General features: G+C 49.1%; 1 protein-coding gene across 1 annotated transcript in view; it reads right to left on the reverse strand.

Moving 5' to 3' along the window:
- Window positions 1–14,815, reverse strand: part of LOC141213666 (tyrosinase-like) — a 202,394-nt gene that overhangs the window by 11,780 nt on the left and 175,799 nt on the right. The window contains exon 4 of the mRNA XM_073665263.1: window positions 12,097–12,235. Within this exon, the coding sequence (XP_073521364.1) occupies window positions 12,097–12,235 (139 nt within the window). The remainder of the gene's footprint in view (window positions 1–12,096; window positions 12,236–14,815) is intronic.

Below are 14,815 nucleotides of genomic sequence, written 5' to 3' on the forward strand. Positions count from 1 at the left end.
AGACACAAGGAAGGAAGGAATGGAGGTGACTGTGGAAGGTGCAGAGAACAGCAGAGGTAATGGGGTGACAAGTAAAGGGAATGGAAATAGTGGTGCAGTGAATGATGGGAGTAATGGTGGAGCAGATGGTGAGAGTAATGGTGGAGCAGATGATGAGAGTAGTAGGAATGGTGGAATTAGTGGTACAGTGAATGATGATGCAGCAAATGATGGGGGTAGTGGTGCAGTGAATGATGATGTAGCAAATGGTGGGGGTAGTGGTGGAATGAATGCTGGGAGTTGTGGGAATGATGGGAGTTGTGGTGTAGCAAATGTTGGGGGTAGTGGTGTAATGAATGATGGGAGTAATGGTCCTGCGAATGGTGTGAGTAGTAGTGGAGTGAACGATGGGAGTAATGGTCCTGCGAATGGTGTGAATAGTACTGGAGTGAATGGTGGGAGCAGCACTGGTGTTGGTGGGGGGGAAGTAGGCGCTGGTCCCGCTGCCCCCCCAGCATTGGCGGGGGCTTCAGCCCAAAGCTATTCAGGAGCTGTCAGTGCTGGGGGTAGTAGTGCGCCCTCGTCTGGTGGCCCTGGGGATGGTGACTTGCAACAGCAGCTCCTGGACGCCCTGAGGAGAGGGGAGAGCTCCATCACTGTAGAGGGGAGGGAGGTTGATCTGTCTTTCTGGATAGAGAGACATGGTCTTTCAGCCTTCCGAGATAGAGGGGCAGAGACTGTCTGGTCTCTGCCGACAACGGGGCAGAGGAGTAACCGTAGGAACGTGGTCCGTCTCCAGTGGGTAAGCAAGGATTCCTGTCCTGATAGGTCGAAGGTGGTTGAGCTCCTGCTGGGGATGGGCTTTGCGGCATATGACATCTTTGCCTTGATCCATCCCTACGGGACCTCCTACTTCGATGTCAGCTTCGTGAGACCGGAGGGCCTTGAGCTTTTCTGGTCTCGCCATGAGCTGGCTCGGAGTCGCCCCGAATGGCATGGTCTCTTTCCCCTGGCAATAACCCGCCAAGATTCAGTCAGGAAAGTGACCGTTTTGACTAGTAACGAGTCGCTTTCCTGTATGGACATTACCACCTGGGTGAGTCGATACGGAGAGGTCACCAATATTCCCGAAAAGAATCTGGATGACCATGGTATCTGGTCAGGGGCCTGGACCTTCATGGTGAGATTGAAGATTTCGGGAAACACTGTTACCCATATCCCCTCCTCAACCTTTTTGGGGAGGGATAGGATCTTGATTTTCTACCGGGGGCAGCCTAAGGTCTGTCACAGGTGCGGTAGTCCCACACACTTCAGTGCGCAGTGTACCACCCAGAAATGCGCACTGTGTGGGGACCTTGGTCATCTTGCTGCTGCCTGTCGCAGGATTAGGTGTAACTTGTGTGGTGACCTCGGTCACCCGTTCAGTCGCTGTCCGCGTTCCTTCGCCAATGCGGTCCTGAAAGCGGCGAGTGCGGGACAGGCGAAAGCTGGAACTAATCTTGCCGGTGAAGGGACCAGTAGGGGCGGGGAAGGCAGGGAACCGGTGAGGAGCAAGCTGCCGCCATCCACCATCAGGCGGCAGGAGAAGCGCCGTGGGGACAGGGGGCAGGGAGTAATGTCCCTAAACTCTGACCCAGGTACTTCACTTGCAGCTGAGGATCCTAAAGACAGTGAATTGAGCGAGGAAGTCAAGAGACTTGAAAGGGAAGAGCGAGAGGACGCCACGTCTTCCCAGGAACCCTCTTCTGGTGACAGTCTAGATGAGGGAGAGGGGGAGTGGTCACAGAAAAAGAAAAAGGGTAACAGAAAAACGGCCAGAGGTAAGAGGGGGACCAGGTCTCGAGCTGCCTCTTTGGAGTGCGACCCCTCTGACTCTCTGGCCGTGATCCAAGCGCCATTGGAGGGTTCAGCCGCCCCCCCTCTGGTGGATCTCTCCAACCGGTTCGGGGCTCTCCAGGACCTCCCTCTGGAGGGGGGAAGTGGGGACCCGGGGCCGGAGGTTGCGGACAAGGTGGTTGGGGCTCAGGAGATGGCTGGGTCTTCCTCTCGGGGGGCAAATACAAAGCCCTCTGGGGGGATGACTAACCCAGGACCACCAGACGAGGGCAAGAATGTATGTAAGGAGAGAATGGACGAGTCTGTTTGTCTTAAGTGCACTAAAAACCCGTCATTATCGGAGGAAGAGGTTGGGACTGTCAGTGGTGGGAAGAAAAAGGCTATCTAATTCAATCAATCATGATGGCGGCACCCACCCCGTTGACGCTGGCAACTATTAATGTTTGCAGCATAAAGTCAGATGCGGCAAGGTACACGGCCTTTCATTTTCTCGGCCAACTTGACGCCGACATTTTGTTTTTGCAGGAGACCAGGTTGACCGATATATCAACCTTGCATAAAGCAAGGCGGGAGTGGAGGCATGGGCCCTCCTACTGGTCTCTTGCGGCCGAGCCGTATAGCGGGGTGGCGGTCCTTTTTAAGACCGCAGCGGTTGAATGCAGACGAGTGATCGAATTAGAAATGGGGAGATGCTTGATCCTAGATGTCTCCATGGGGGGACAAGAGCTTCGGCTCATTAACATCTATGGTTCCCAGTCCAAGTGGGACCGCAAATGTCTCTTCCTGAAGATCAAACCTTTATTATTTTCGAGTTGGCAGGTGGTCTTCGGAGGGGATTTCAACAATGTCACGAGATCCTGTAATAGAGGAGGTTCCGGAGACCGGCTGGCTTATGACTGCGTCGCGTTAAACAGGATAGTGAGTGAGGCTCGCCTGGTGGATGTCCACATCCGGCACAACCCGGGCGACACGGGATTCACCTTTTTTAGAGGTAGTCAGTGCAGGTCTAGGCTAGACAGGTTTTATTTGAAGGAGGAGGCCGTCTCTTCACCGTTGTCGGTTGTGGAGGTGGAGTTCTCCGATCACTGTTTGATTATGTTTTCTCTGAACGTTACAGAGACTCCTCGGATGGGAAGAGGTTATTGGAAGCTGAATTCGTCACTCCTTGAGGAAGAAGCTGTGAGACGGTCTTTTGAGGAATTCTTTCAGAGCCAGGTACCATTGCTGGGCCTAAGTAGCACTAAGTCAGAGTGGTGGGAGATGTTCAAACATCGGGTGGCGAGATTCTTCCGGCAGCTCTCGAACCTCAGAAGCCTGAACAGGGATCGCCTGTATCAGAGCCTGAGGAGGAAACTCGAGCATCTTGTCTCGACTGGAGGTAGCCGCGAGGAGATCTCCAGAGTGAAGTCCTTGCTGAAGAGGTGTCAGTACGATAGGCACGCATCTTTGGTTTTCGAGAGGGACTACGGGAAGTACTGCTCGCCCGACCCTTACAGAAACTGTAAGATGTCATTGAATAGTAAGATAGTGACGGGGCTGGTGGACAGTACGGGGTCCCTGAGAAGGTCCAGATCAGGGATCTTGGAGGTCGTCAGTTCCTACTACTCGCACCTCTTGGGAAGGAGGGAGCTTGATCGTGACGGGATGTCGGCTTTCCTGGCTGAATCCGTTCCTGAGCCAGGGGCTGACCTCTCGCTGGGCGATTTGGCAGAAGTGATCAAAGAAGAGGAAGTGAGACTGGCGATCGATGGGCTTAGGCCCAAAAAGTCGCCAGGTCCGGATGGCTTAACATCCGAGTTCTTTAGGACCTTTAGGGACTCTTTGGTCCCCCTCTTGACTCAGGTGTTTAACGAGTGTCTCTCCTCGGGCACTCTGCCGAGATCATTAAGGAGGTCAGCTTTGATCATTTTGTCAAAGGGTAAGGATCCATCACGCATTGAGAACTGGCGTCCCATAGCGCTTCTCAATGTGGACAGGAAGATTTTGGCTAAGATACTTTTCAACAGGCTGGTGAAGTTTGCACCCCGGCTCCTTTCGGAGGTTCAGCACTGTTGCGTTCCTGGCCGTAGCACTTTTAGTGCTGTTCTAGGTGTCCGAGAGGCCGTGGAGCAAGGCAGGGCGGGCCTCTGGAAGGGGTTCTTGCTGACCCTGGATCAGGCAAAAGCCTTTGATCGTGTTAACCACGAGTACCTCTGGTCCACTCTTTTGAGGTATGGTCTGCCTGGAGGGTTTGTGGACTGGCTTAAGACCTTGTATGCAGGGGCTGAGACTTTCCCTCTGGTGAATGGGTGGATTGGACGACCTTTCGGGGTAGGATCCGGTGTCCGTCAGGGCTGTCCTCTTAGCCCTTTGCTTTACACGTTTGCGATCGATCCCTTCCTCAGAAGGATCGATTGTGGACCGTTGGCGGGGGTGCGGATTGGCGGGGCGGCGCCGGAGGCTATCCTGAGGGTGGTGGCCTACTCGAACGATGTCACCGTCTTTGTTTCTTCGCAAGAGGAGGCAGTGGTGGTGATGTCAGAAGTGGAACGCTACTCGGAGGCATCCGGGTCCAAGGTCAACCAGGATAAGTGTGAGAGTCTCTGGCTGGGAGGCGGAGATCCCGGGTTTGATCTTCCGGACACCCTCCCCGAACCCCAAGAACATGCCAAAGTCCTGGGCATCGAATTCGGCCAGGGTGATTACCCCACGAAAAACTGGGAAGGCAGAATCAAAGGTGTCACCCAAAGAGTGGACCAATGGAGGGGTTGGTCTTTGACCATGAGGGAAAGGGTTGGCCTGTGCAAAGCTTTCCTGCTCCCCTTGCTAATCTACCTGGGCAGCGTCTGTGTCTTGCCAGAGCCTCTCTGGACACGGGTCTACAGTCTGTTCTTCTAGATGTTATGGGGGAACAGACTGAACCTAGTCAAGCGGGAGGTCACTTACCGCACGAGGAGACTAGGGGGTTTGAATATGGTGAACCCCGTGGTGTTCCTAGTGAACACCTTCTTGAAAGTGAACGTGGCAAACCTCTGGAAAGAGAGGGCTCCTCCGTGGGTATTCTCCTGCAAGGGATGGTTTCAGCCTTTCTTCCAGGAATGGGAGACAGGGGGAAGATTGAAGGATCTTCGCACACCACACGGGCATCTCCCGGCTTATGTTACCCCGGTTCTGAAAATGATCCGCCGGTGGGGTCTGGGAATGTGGGAGGTGAGGTCCCTCCCGAGGAAACTCCTCGATATGAGGGTCTTGCTTTCTCATTTTCAGAGTCCATTGGCCCTCAAAGACTGCCCAAGTCGGGATCTGGAGGTTGGGTTGAGTTTGTTAAATTCTAGCAGGATCCCCGAGAAGTACTGGGACTTGACTTGGCGCTGCTTCCATGGTAAGCTGTATGTGAGGGACAATTTGAAGTTCAGGAGCTCCGAGGACAGGAATTGCCCCCGTGAGGCTTGTGCTAATGTGCTGGAGGGGGCAGGGAGTAATGTCCCTAAACTCTGACCCAGGTACTTCACTTGCAGCTGAGGATCCTAAAGACAGCGAATTGAGCGAGGAAGTCAAGAGACTTGAAAGGGAAGAGCGAGAGGACGCCACGTCTTCCCAGGAACCCTCTTCTAGTGACAGTCTAGATGAGGGAGAGGGGGAGTGGTCACAGAAAAAGGGTAACAGGAAAACGGCCAGAGGTAGGAGGGGGACCAGGTCTCGAGCTGCTTCTTTGGAGTGCGACCCCTCTAACTCTCTGGCCGTGATCCAAGCGCCATTGGAGGGTTCAGCCGCCCCCCCTCTGGTGGATCTCTCCAACCGGTTCGGGGCTCTCCAGGACCTCCCTCTGGAGGGGGGAAGTGGGGAACCGGGGCCGGAGGTTGCGGACAAGGTGGTTGGGGCTCAGGAGATGGCTGGGTCTTCCGCTCGGGGGGCAAATACAAAGCCCTCTGGGGGGACGACTAAACCAGTACCACCAGACGAGGGCAAGAATGTATGTAAGGAGAGAATGGACAAGTCTGTTTGTCTTAAACGCACTAAAAACCCGTCATTATCGGAGGAAGAGGTTGGGACTGTCAGTGGTGGGAAGAAAAAGGCTATCTAATTCAATCAATCATGATGGCGGCACCCACCCCATTGACGCTGGCAACTATTAATGTTTGCAGCATAAAGTCAGATGCGGCAAGGTACACGGCCTTTCATTTTCTCGGCCAACTTGACGCCGACATTTTGTTTTTGCAGGAGACCAGGTTGACCGATATATCAACCTTGCATAAAGCAAGGCGGGAGTGGAGGCATGGGCCCTCCTACTGGTCTCTTGCGGCCGAGCCGTATAGCGGGGTGGCGGTCCTTTTTAAGACCGCAGCGGTTGAATGCAGACGAGTGATCGAATTAGAAATGGGGAGATGCTTGATCCTAGATGTCTCCATGGGGGGACAAGAGCTTCGGGTCATTAACATCTATGGTCCCCAGTCCAAGTGGGACCGCAAATGTCTCTTCCTGAAGATCAAACCTTTTTTATTTTCGAGTCGGCAGGTGGTCTTCGGAGGAGATTTCAACAATGTCACGAGATCCTGTGATAGAGGAGGTTCCGGAGACCGGCTGGCTTATGACTGCGTCGCGTTAAACAGGATAGTGAGTGAGGCTCGCCTGGTGGATGTCCACATCCGGCACAACCCGGGCGACACAGGATTCACCTTTTTTAGAGGTAGTCAGTGCAGGTTTAGGCTAGACAGGTTTTATTTGAAGGAGGAGGCCGTCTCTTCACCGTTGTCGGTTGTGGAGGTGGAGTTCTCCGATCACTGTTTGATTATGTTTTCTCTGAACGTTACAGAGACTCCTCGGATGGGAAGAGGCTATTGGAAGCTGAATTCGTCACTCCTTGAGGAAGAAGCTGTAAGACGGTCTTTTGAGGAATTCTTTCAGAGCCAGGTACCATTGCTGGGCCTAAGTAACACTAAGTCAGAGTGGTGGGAGATGTTCAAACATCGGGTGGCGAGATTCTTCCGGCAGCTCTCGAACCTCAGAAGCCTGAACAGGGATCGCCTGTATCAGAGCCTGAGGAGGAAACTCGAGCATCTTGTCTCGACTGGAGGTAGCCGCGAGGAGATCTCCAGAGTGAAGTCCTTGCCGAAGAGGTGTCAGTACGATAGGCACGCATCTTTGGTTTTCGAGAGGGACTACGGGAAGTACTGCTCACCCGACTCTTACAGAAACTGTAAGATGTCAGTGAATAGTAAGATAGTGACGGGGCTGGTGGACAGTACGGGGTCCCTGAGAAGGTCCAGATCAGGGATCTTGGAGGTTGTCAGTTCCTACTACTCGCACCTCTTGGGAAGGAGGGAGCTTGATCGTGACGGGATGTCGGCTTTCCTGGCTGAATCTGTTCCTGAGCCAGGGGCTGACCTCTCGCTGGGCAATTTGGCAGAAGCGATCAAAGAAGAGGAAGTGAGACTGGCGATCGATGGGCTTAGGCCCAAAAAGTCGCCAGGTCCGGATGGCTTAACATCCGAGTTCTTTAGGACCTTTAGGGACTCTTTGGTCCCCCTCTTGACTCAGGTGTTTAACGAGTGTCTCTCCTCGGGCACTCTGCCGAGATCATTAAGCAGGTCAGCTTTGATCATTTTGTCAAAGGGTAAGGATCCATCACGCATTGAGAACTGGCATCCCATAGCACTTCTCAATGTGGACAGGAAGATTTTGGCTAAGATACTTTTCAACAGGCTGGTGAAGTTTGCACCCCGGCTCCTTTCGGAGGTTCAGCACTGTTGCGTTCCTGGCCGTAGCACTTTTAGTGCTGTTCTAGGTGTCCGAGAGGCCGTGGAGCAAGTCAGCGCTGGACTCTGGAAGGGGTTCTTGCTGACCCTGGATCAGGCAAAAGCCTTTGATCAGGTTAACCACGAGTACCTCTGGTCCACTCTTTTGAGGTATGGTCTGCCTGGAGGGTTTGTGGACTGGCTTAAGACCTTGTATGCAGGGGCTGAGACTTTCCCTCTGGTGAATGGGTGGATTGGACGACCTTTCGGGGTAGGAACCGGTGTCCGTCAGGGCTGTCCTCTTAGCCCTTTGCTTTACGCATTTGCGATCGATCCCTTCCTCAGAAGGATCGATTGTGGACCGTTGGCGGGGGTGCGGATGGGCGGGGCGGCGCCGGAGGCTATCCTGAGGGTGGTGGCCTACGCGGACGATGTCACCGTCTTTGTTTCTTCGCAAGAGGAGGCAGCAGCGGTGATGTCAGAAGTGGAGCGCTACTCGGAGGCATCCGGGTCCAAGGTCAACCAGGATAAGTGTGAGAGTCTCTGGCTGGGAGGCGGAGATCCCGGGTTTGATCTTCCGGACACCCTCCCCGAACCCCAAGAACATGCCAAAGTCCTGGGCATCGAATTCGGCCACGGTGATTACCCCACGAAAAACTGGGAAGGCAGAATCAAAGGTGTTGCCCAAAGAGTGGACCAATGGAGGGGTTGGTCTTTGACCATGAGGGAAAGGGTTGGCCTGTGCAAAGCTTTCCTGCTCCCCTTGCTAATCTACCTGTGCAGCGTCTGTGTCTTGCCAGAGCCTCTCTGGACATGGGTCTACAGTCTGTTCTTCCAGATGTTATGGGGGAACAGACTGAACCTCGTCAAGCGGGAGGTCACTTACCGCACGAGGAGACTAGGGGGTTTGAATATGGTGAACCCCGTGGTGTTCCTAGTGAACACCTTCTTGAAAGTGAACGTGGCAAACCTCTGGAAAGAGAGGGCTCCTCCGTGGGTATTCTCTTGCAAGGGATGGTTTCAGCCTTTCTTCCAGGAATGGGAGACAGGGGGAAGATTGAAGGATCTTCGCACACCACACGGGCATCTCCCGGCTTACGTTACCCCGATTCTGAAAATGATTCGCCGGTGGGGTCTGGGAATGTGGGAGGTGAGGTCCCTCCCAAGGAAACTCCTCGATATGAGGGTCTTGCTTTCTCATTTTCAGAGTCCATTGGCCCTCAAAGACTGCCCAAGTCGGGATCTGGAGGTTGGGTTGAGTTTGTTAAATTCTAGCAGGATCCCCGAGAAGTACTGGGACTTGACTTGGCGCTGCTTCCATGGTAAGCTGTATGTGAGGGACAATTTGAAGTTCAGGAGCTCCGAGGACAGGAATTGCCCCCGTGAGGCTTGTGCTAATGTGCTGGAAAGCATGGAGCACTTCATGCTTCATTGTCCCTTTAATACAGAGGTGTACAACAGGATGGGGGCTTCCATTGGTTGGCCGCGGCTGGCTACTCTGTCCTACGCCGGGTGGGCCTATGGAGCGTTCGGAGACCTTGGGAGAAGGGACCGAGACACTTTATTCATAGTCAGCGCAGTGGTGAGGTATTTCACGTGGAACGCACGAGTTTTAGTCTCGACGCAGAGTAAAATCCTCCATGTAGATGAAGTCTGTAGGAACATCCTAGGTGACCTGGTGAAGGTACGTTCTCTGGAGTATGAAGCACTGGGTGCCCAGAGGGCGGCCCGTCTCTGGAGGGGCTTTTCCTTCAGGGTGCCTTAGTCCGGTAGTACTCCTATATCCTGGTGGTGGGCTGATGTCTTTCCACCCTAGATTTTTGTTTTGTATTTCTGTCTCCTGAATAGGTTTGCCGGCATCGAACTTGAGCCTTGGATGGTGAGTGTGTAGGTTGTGTTCTGTATATATTGTATATAATGTATAATAGGGGGTTTTAGTTAGGTTGGGTGGGGGATTTGGGGGAGTTCTTCATCAGCGGTGAGAAGAGGACTGATCTGGCCTGGTCCAGGCCCCGCCTGGGGAAAAACTTTGGGGCCTGATCCTAGCTCGGAGTAATCCTGAACTTTGTGGCCAGAGCTGGATCAGGGGTGGCGGGATAGTTAGTGTAGGTCTGTGTTTTATATATACATATTAAAAAAAAAAAAAAAAAAGGTTTAAAATTGTTCATGTCACTATTGTATATATTGTTATTTTTGGTTTTCTGTGGTGTGAATGAGGTGCGGTAAGGGGGTGACTAAGGTCAGGGAGTGGGACCAGTAGGTTAGTGTTAGTTCCCGGTTGTATATACGTTATATTAGGTTTAGTGTTTTATTGTATATAATCTTGTATATAGGACGGTGTTTTATGTGTATATAGGACGGTGTGAGCTTTGTGTGGGATTGTATATAGTAGTATGAATGAAGCTGGGCCGGGGTTTTATAATATTTATTTCTTGTATATGTATATATTCCTGGGGGGATTTATTTTGTTTCTATTTTCTGTGATTTGTCGTCTTGTTTTGTTCTTATGTTCGGTGTCCTGTAATGTATTATTGTTCTGTCATGTACTGTACTTATTCTATCAATAAAAAAAAGACCTGCAGTGTATATATACAGGACAGGAGGAGTGGTACTGTGCAGTGTATATATACAGGAGAAGTGGTACTGTGCAGTGCATATATACAGGACAGGAGAAGTGGTACTGTGCAGTATATGTATACAGGACAGGAGAAGTGGTACTGTGCAGTGTATATATACAGGACAGGAGAAGTGGTACTGTGCAGTGCATATATACAGGACAGGAGAAGTGGTACTGTGCAGTGTATATATACAGGACAGGAGAAGTGGTACTGTGCAGTGCATATATACAGGACAGGAGAAGTGGTACTGTGCAGTGTATATATACAGGACAGGAGGAGTGGTACTGTGCAGTGTATGTATACAGGACAGGAGGAGTGGTACTGTGCAGTGTATATATACAGGACAGGAGAAGTGGTACTGTGCAGTGCATATATACAGGACAGGAGAAGTGGTACTGTGCAGTGTATATATACAGGACAGGAGGAGTGGTACTGTGCAGTGTATATATACAGGAGAAATGGTACTGTGCAGTGTATATATACAGGACAGAAGAAGTGGTACTGTGCAGTGTATATATACAGGACAGGAGAAGTGGTACTGTGCAGTGTATATATACAGGACAGGAGGAGTGGTACTGTGCAGTGTATATATACAGGACAGGAGGAGTGGTACTGTGCAGTGTATATATACAGGAGGAGTGGTACTGTGCAGTGTATATATACAGGACAGGAGGAGTGGTACTGTGCAGTGTATATATACAGGACAGGAGGAGTGGTACTGTGCAGTGTATATATACAGGAGGAGTGGTACTGTGCAGTGTATATATACAGGAGGAGTGGTACTGTGCAGTGTATATATACAGGACAGAAGAAGTGGTACTGTGCAGTATATGTATACAGGACAGGAGAAGTGGTACTGTGCAGTGTATGTATACAGGACAGGAGGAGTGGTACTGTGCAGTGTATGTATACAGGACAGGAGGAGTGGTACTGTGCAGTGTATATATACAGGACAGGAGAAGTGGTACTGTGCAGTGCATATATACAGGACAGGAGAAGTGGTACTGTGCAGTGTATATATACAGGACAGGAGGAGTGGTACTGTGCAGTGTATATATACAGGAGAAGTGGTACTGTGCAGTGTATATATACAGGACAAATAAATTGTACTGTGCAGAGTATATATATACACCACATAGGAGGCACTGAGTCTGCTGTATATACACACAGTAGGCACAGACTAGTGTACAAACACATAAGAGGCACTAAATTTGGTGTATATACACCACATAGGAGGCTGGTGTATTTACACATAGGAGGCACTGAGGCTGGTGTGTATATACAGTACATAGGATACACTGGGGCTGGTACATTGGTAACACACCGACCTGGAGATGCTGCAGTTCCTGCTTGATGCACACAGCTGCTGTTTGAAGTAATTCAGAGAGGGAGAGCAGAGGGTAGTCACTCCACCCACAAAGAACATTTCCCCTGATACTGGCAGTGTGTACACCACTGTAGTGTACTGAACGTTGAGAGGGTGAGTGCTCGAGCACTGTATCTATAAGTAAAAGTTAAAGGGCCAGTGGCCATAAAACTGGTGCTTGCAGCCCACCATGTACCCAAGCGCTGCAGCCCAATAGGATTTTGCCCAGTGTGACAGATGACCAATCCGGCTCGATTGTGTGGTTTGTGTACCACATGCAGTTTACCATAAATTATCATCTATGCAACTTGTGGTTTTCATGTGCTTCACCTGGACTTACTTCGGTTCCGCTTCGCTTTACAGTAAACTGTGTGCTGTTTTGCCAACCAGTTTGAAGCCACACGGCACACTAATGCTTGGTGCCTACTATGTGAGAACCAGAGCTAAAGAGTAGCTTTATTTCTGACTTTATTCTGCAGCTGATCTCAGATCTTTCACTAAATTCCACCAATAATCTTCCTTTCCTATTAAATCTGTGAATGATATGGATGAATGGATGTAATTGTTATTTCTATTCACTCACTTGTCAATAAAACTGTGATGTAAGATGAAGATTGGGTCATTACTAGAGATGGGGATCTGCGACATGGTGCCCCCCAAGTAGATGTGGACCAGGTTGTGCATGCTCCTTTTTAAAGTCACTCCATCTGGTGATAAGAAACCTGTAAAAAGGGATAGAATGATAGAAGGTATCAGATACGGAAAATTTCATGGAATCATAATATCATCATTTGACTGAAATAGAATTTCTCAAAAACTCAGATGGATCAAAATATTCTTTTAAACCATGAGATCTCCCTCTGCTGGTCACTGGGATCTCAACACTTCTATTTTTGCATCACTTGACCATCACTGTGTTAGGAAAATTGTGGAATTATCATTCAACAGACTGTTTCTATGAGCAGCTCTGTAGCTAAACACTGAGGCCTTCAGATATAGAAAGACAGCATGTAGCAGCTAATAAATCCCCTTAATGATATATTTATCTCTTTAACCCCTTTACAACCCAAGGTGGTTTGCACGTTAATGACCAGGCCAATTTTTACAATTCTGACCACTGTCACTTTATGAGGTAATTACTCTGGAACGCTTCAACGGATCCCCCTGATTCTGAGATTGTTTTTTCGTGACATATTGTACTTCATGATTGTGGTAAAATTTCTTCGATATCACTTGCGTTTATTTGTGAAAAAAACAGAAATTTGGCAAAAATTGTGAAAATTTAGCAATTTTCAAAATTTGAATTTTTGTGCCCTTAAATCAGAGAGATATGTCACACAAAAGAGTTAATAAATAACATTTTCCACATGTCTACTTTACATCAGCACAATTTTGGAACCAAAATTTTTTTTTGTTAGGGAGCTATAAGGGTTAAAAGTTGACCAGCGATTTCTCATTTTTCCAACAAAATTTACAAAACAATTTTTTTAGGGACCACATCACATTTGAAGTCACTTTGAGGGGTCTTTATCACAGAAAATACCCAAAAGTGACACCATTCTAAAAACTGCACCCATCAAGGTGCTCAAAACCACATTCAAGAAATTTATTAACCCTTCAGGTGCTTCACAGGAATTTTTGGAATGTGGAAGAAAAAAATGAACATTTAACTTTTTTCACAAAAATGTTACTTTAGACCCAATTTTTTTTATTTTTGCAGGGGTAACAGGAAAAAATGAACCCCAAAATTTGTTGTGCAATTTCCCCTGGGCATGCAGATACCCAATATGTGGGGAAAAACCACTGTTTTGGCGCACGGCAGGGCTCGGAAGGGAAGGAGTGCCATTTGACTTTTTGATTGTAAAATTTGCTTGAATAATTAGCAGACGCCATGTTGCGTTTGGAGAGCCCCTGATGTGCCTAAACAGTGGAGTTCCCCAACAAGTGACCCTATTTTGGAAACTAGACCCCCCCAAGGCACCTATCTAGATGCATAGTGAGAACTTGGAACCCCTAGGTGCTTCACAAATTGATTTGTAAAAATGAAAAAGTATTTTTTTTTCCACTTTTTCATTTTTACGAATCAATTTGTGAAGCACCTGAGGGTTCCAAGTGCTCACTATGCATCTAGATAGGTGCCTTGGGGGGTCTAGGTTCCAAAATGTGGTCACTTGTGGGGGAGCTCCACTGTTTAGGCACATCAGGGGCTCTCCAAATGCAACATGGTGTCCGCTAACAATTTGAGCCGATTTTCCATTCAATTTGTTAGCGGACACCATGTCGCGTTTGGAGAGCCCCTGATGTGCCTAAACAGTGAAGCTTACCCACAAGTGACCCCATTTTGGAAACTATACCCCTCAAGGATTTTATTAAGGGGTATAGCGAACATTTTGAGCCCAGAGGTACGACACAGAATTTGATAACATTAGGTCATCATATTGAATAAGTTGTCATTACTCTTGAGCGCAAGTGCTCGCTACTTGAGTTTGCATCGGGTAACCAGGTATGCACCATGTATCACGGGTGCTCAAGTGAAATGCTTGAGTCCCCGCCCGCATGTTTCACGGTTATTAGACACCCAAAAAAAGACATGCGGGGATCGCTCATGCATGGCAGGCAATCCCCACAAGGTTTTTTTGGCCGCGAAGCACATGGGGCGGAGACTCGAGCACCCGATACAAACTCAAGTAGCGAGCACTTGCGCTCAACACTGGTCGCCATATCGTCATCTTTTTTTTTCTTTTTTTTTTTTACATTGGCAAAAAAAACAACCCCAACCCTAACATTAGCACAACCCCAACCCCAGCCCTAGCGTTTATTTTTTACGCCTTTCCTCGTGCGGTATAAGTGATGAGATTACTTTATTCTTCGGGTCGGTGCGATTACAGCGATACCAGAATCATATCGGGTTTTTATGATTGACAGCTGTCACACACTAAAAGACACATATTTTGTAAAATCTAGTTTTTGCATCGCCATATTTTGGCAGACAGAGTCATGTGACGGCTCGTTTTTTGTGGGATGAGTTGACGTTTTTATTGGTGCCATTTTCAGGCACGTGACATTTTTTGATCGCTTTCTATTCCGATTTTTGGGAGGCAGAATAAACAAAAACCAACAATTCAGGAATTGTGTTTTTTTACATTTTTTTATTCTGTTCCGCGTGTGGTAAAATTGATATGGTAGCTTTATTCTTCGGGTCAGTACGTTTACAACGGTATCACATTTATATAGTTTTTCTATGTTTTGGCGCTTTTACACAGTAAAAGGTATTTTATAGAAAAAAATATTTTTTTGCATCG

Source organism: Phyllobates terribilis, unplaced genomic scaffold (assembly GCF_046119375.1).
Source record: "Phyllobates terribilis strain yellow unplaced genomic scaffold, ASM4611937v1 Scaffold_205__1_contigs__length_3507201, whole genome shotgun sequence".
Classification (NCBI taxonomy): domain Eukaryota; kingdom Metazoa; phylum Chordata; class Amphibia; order Anura; family Dendrobatidae; genus Phyllobates; species Phyllobates terribilis.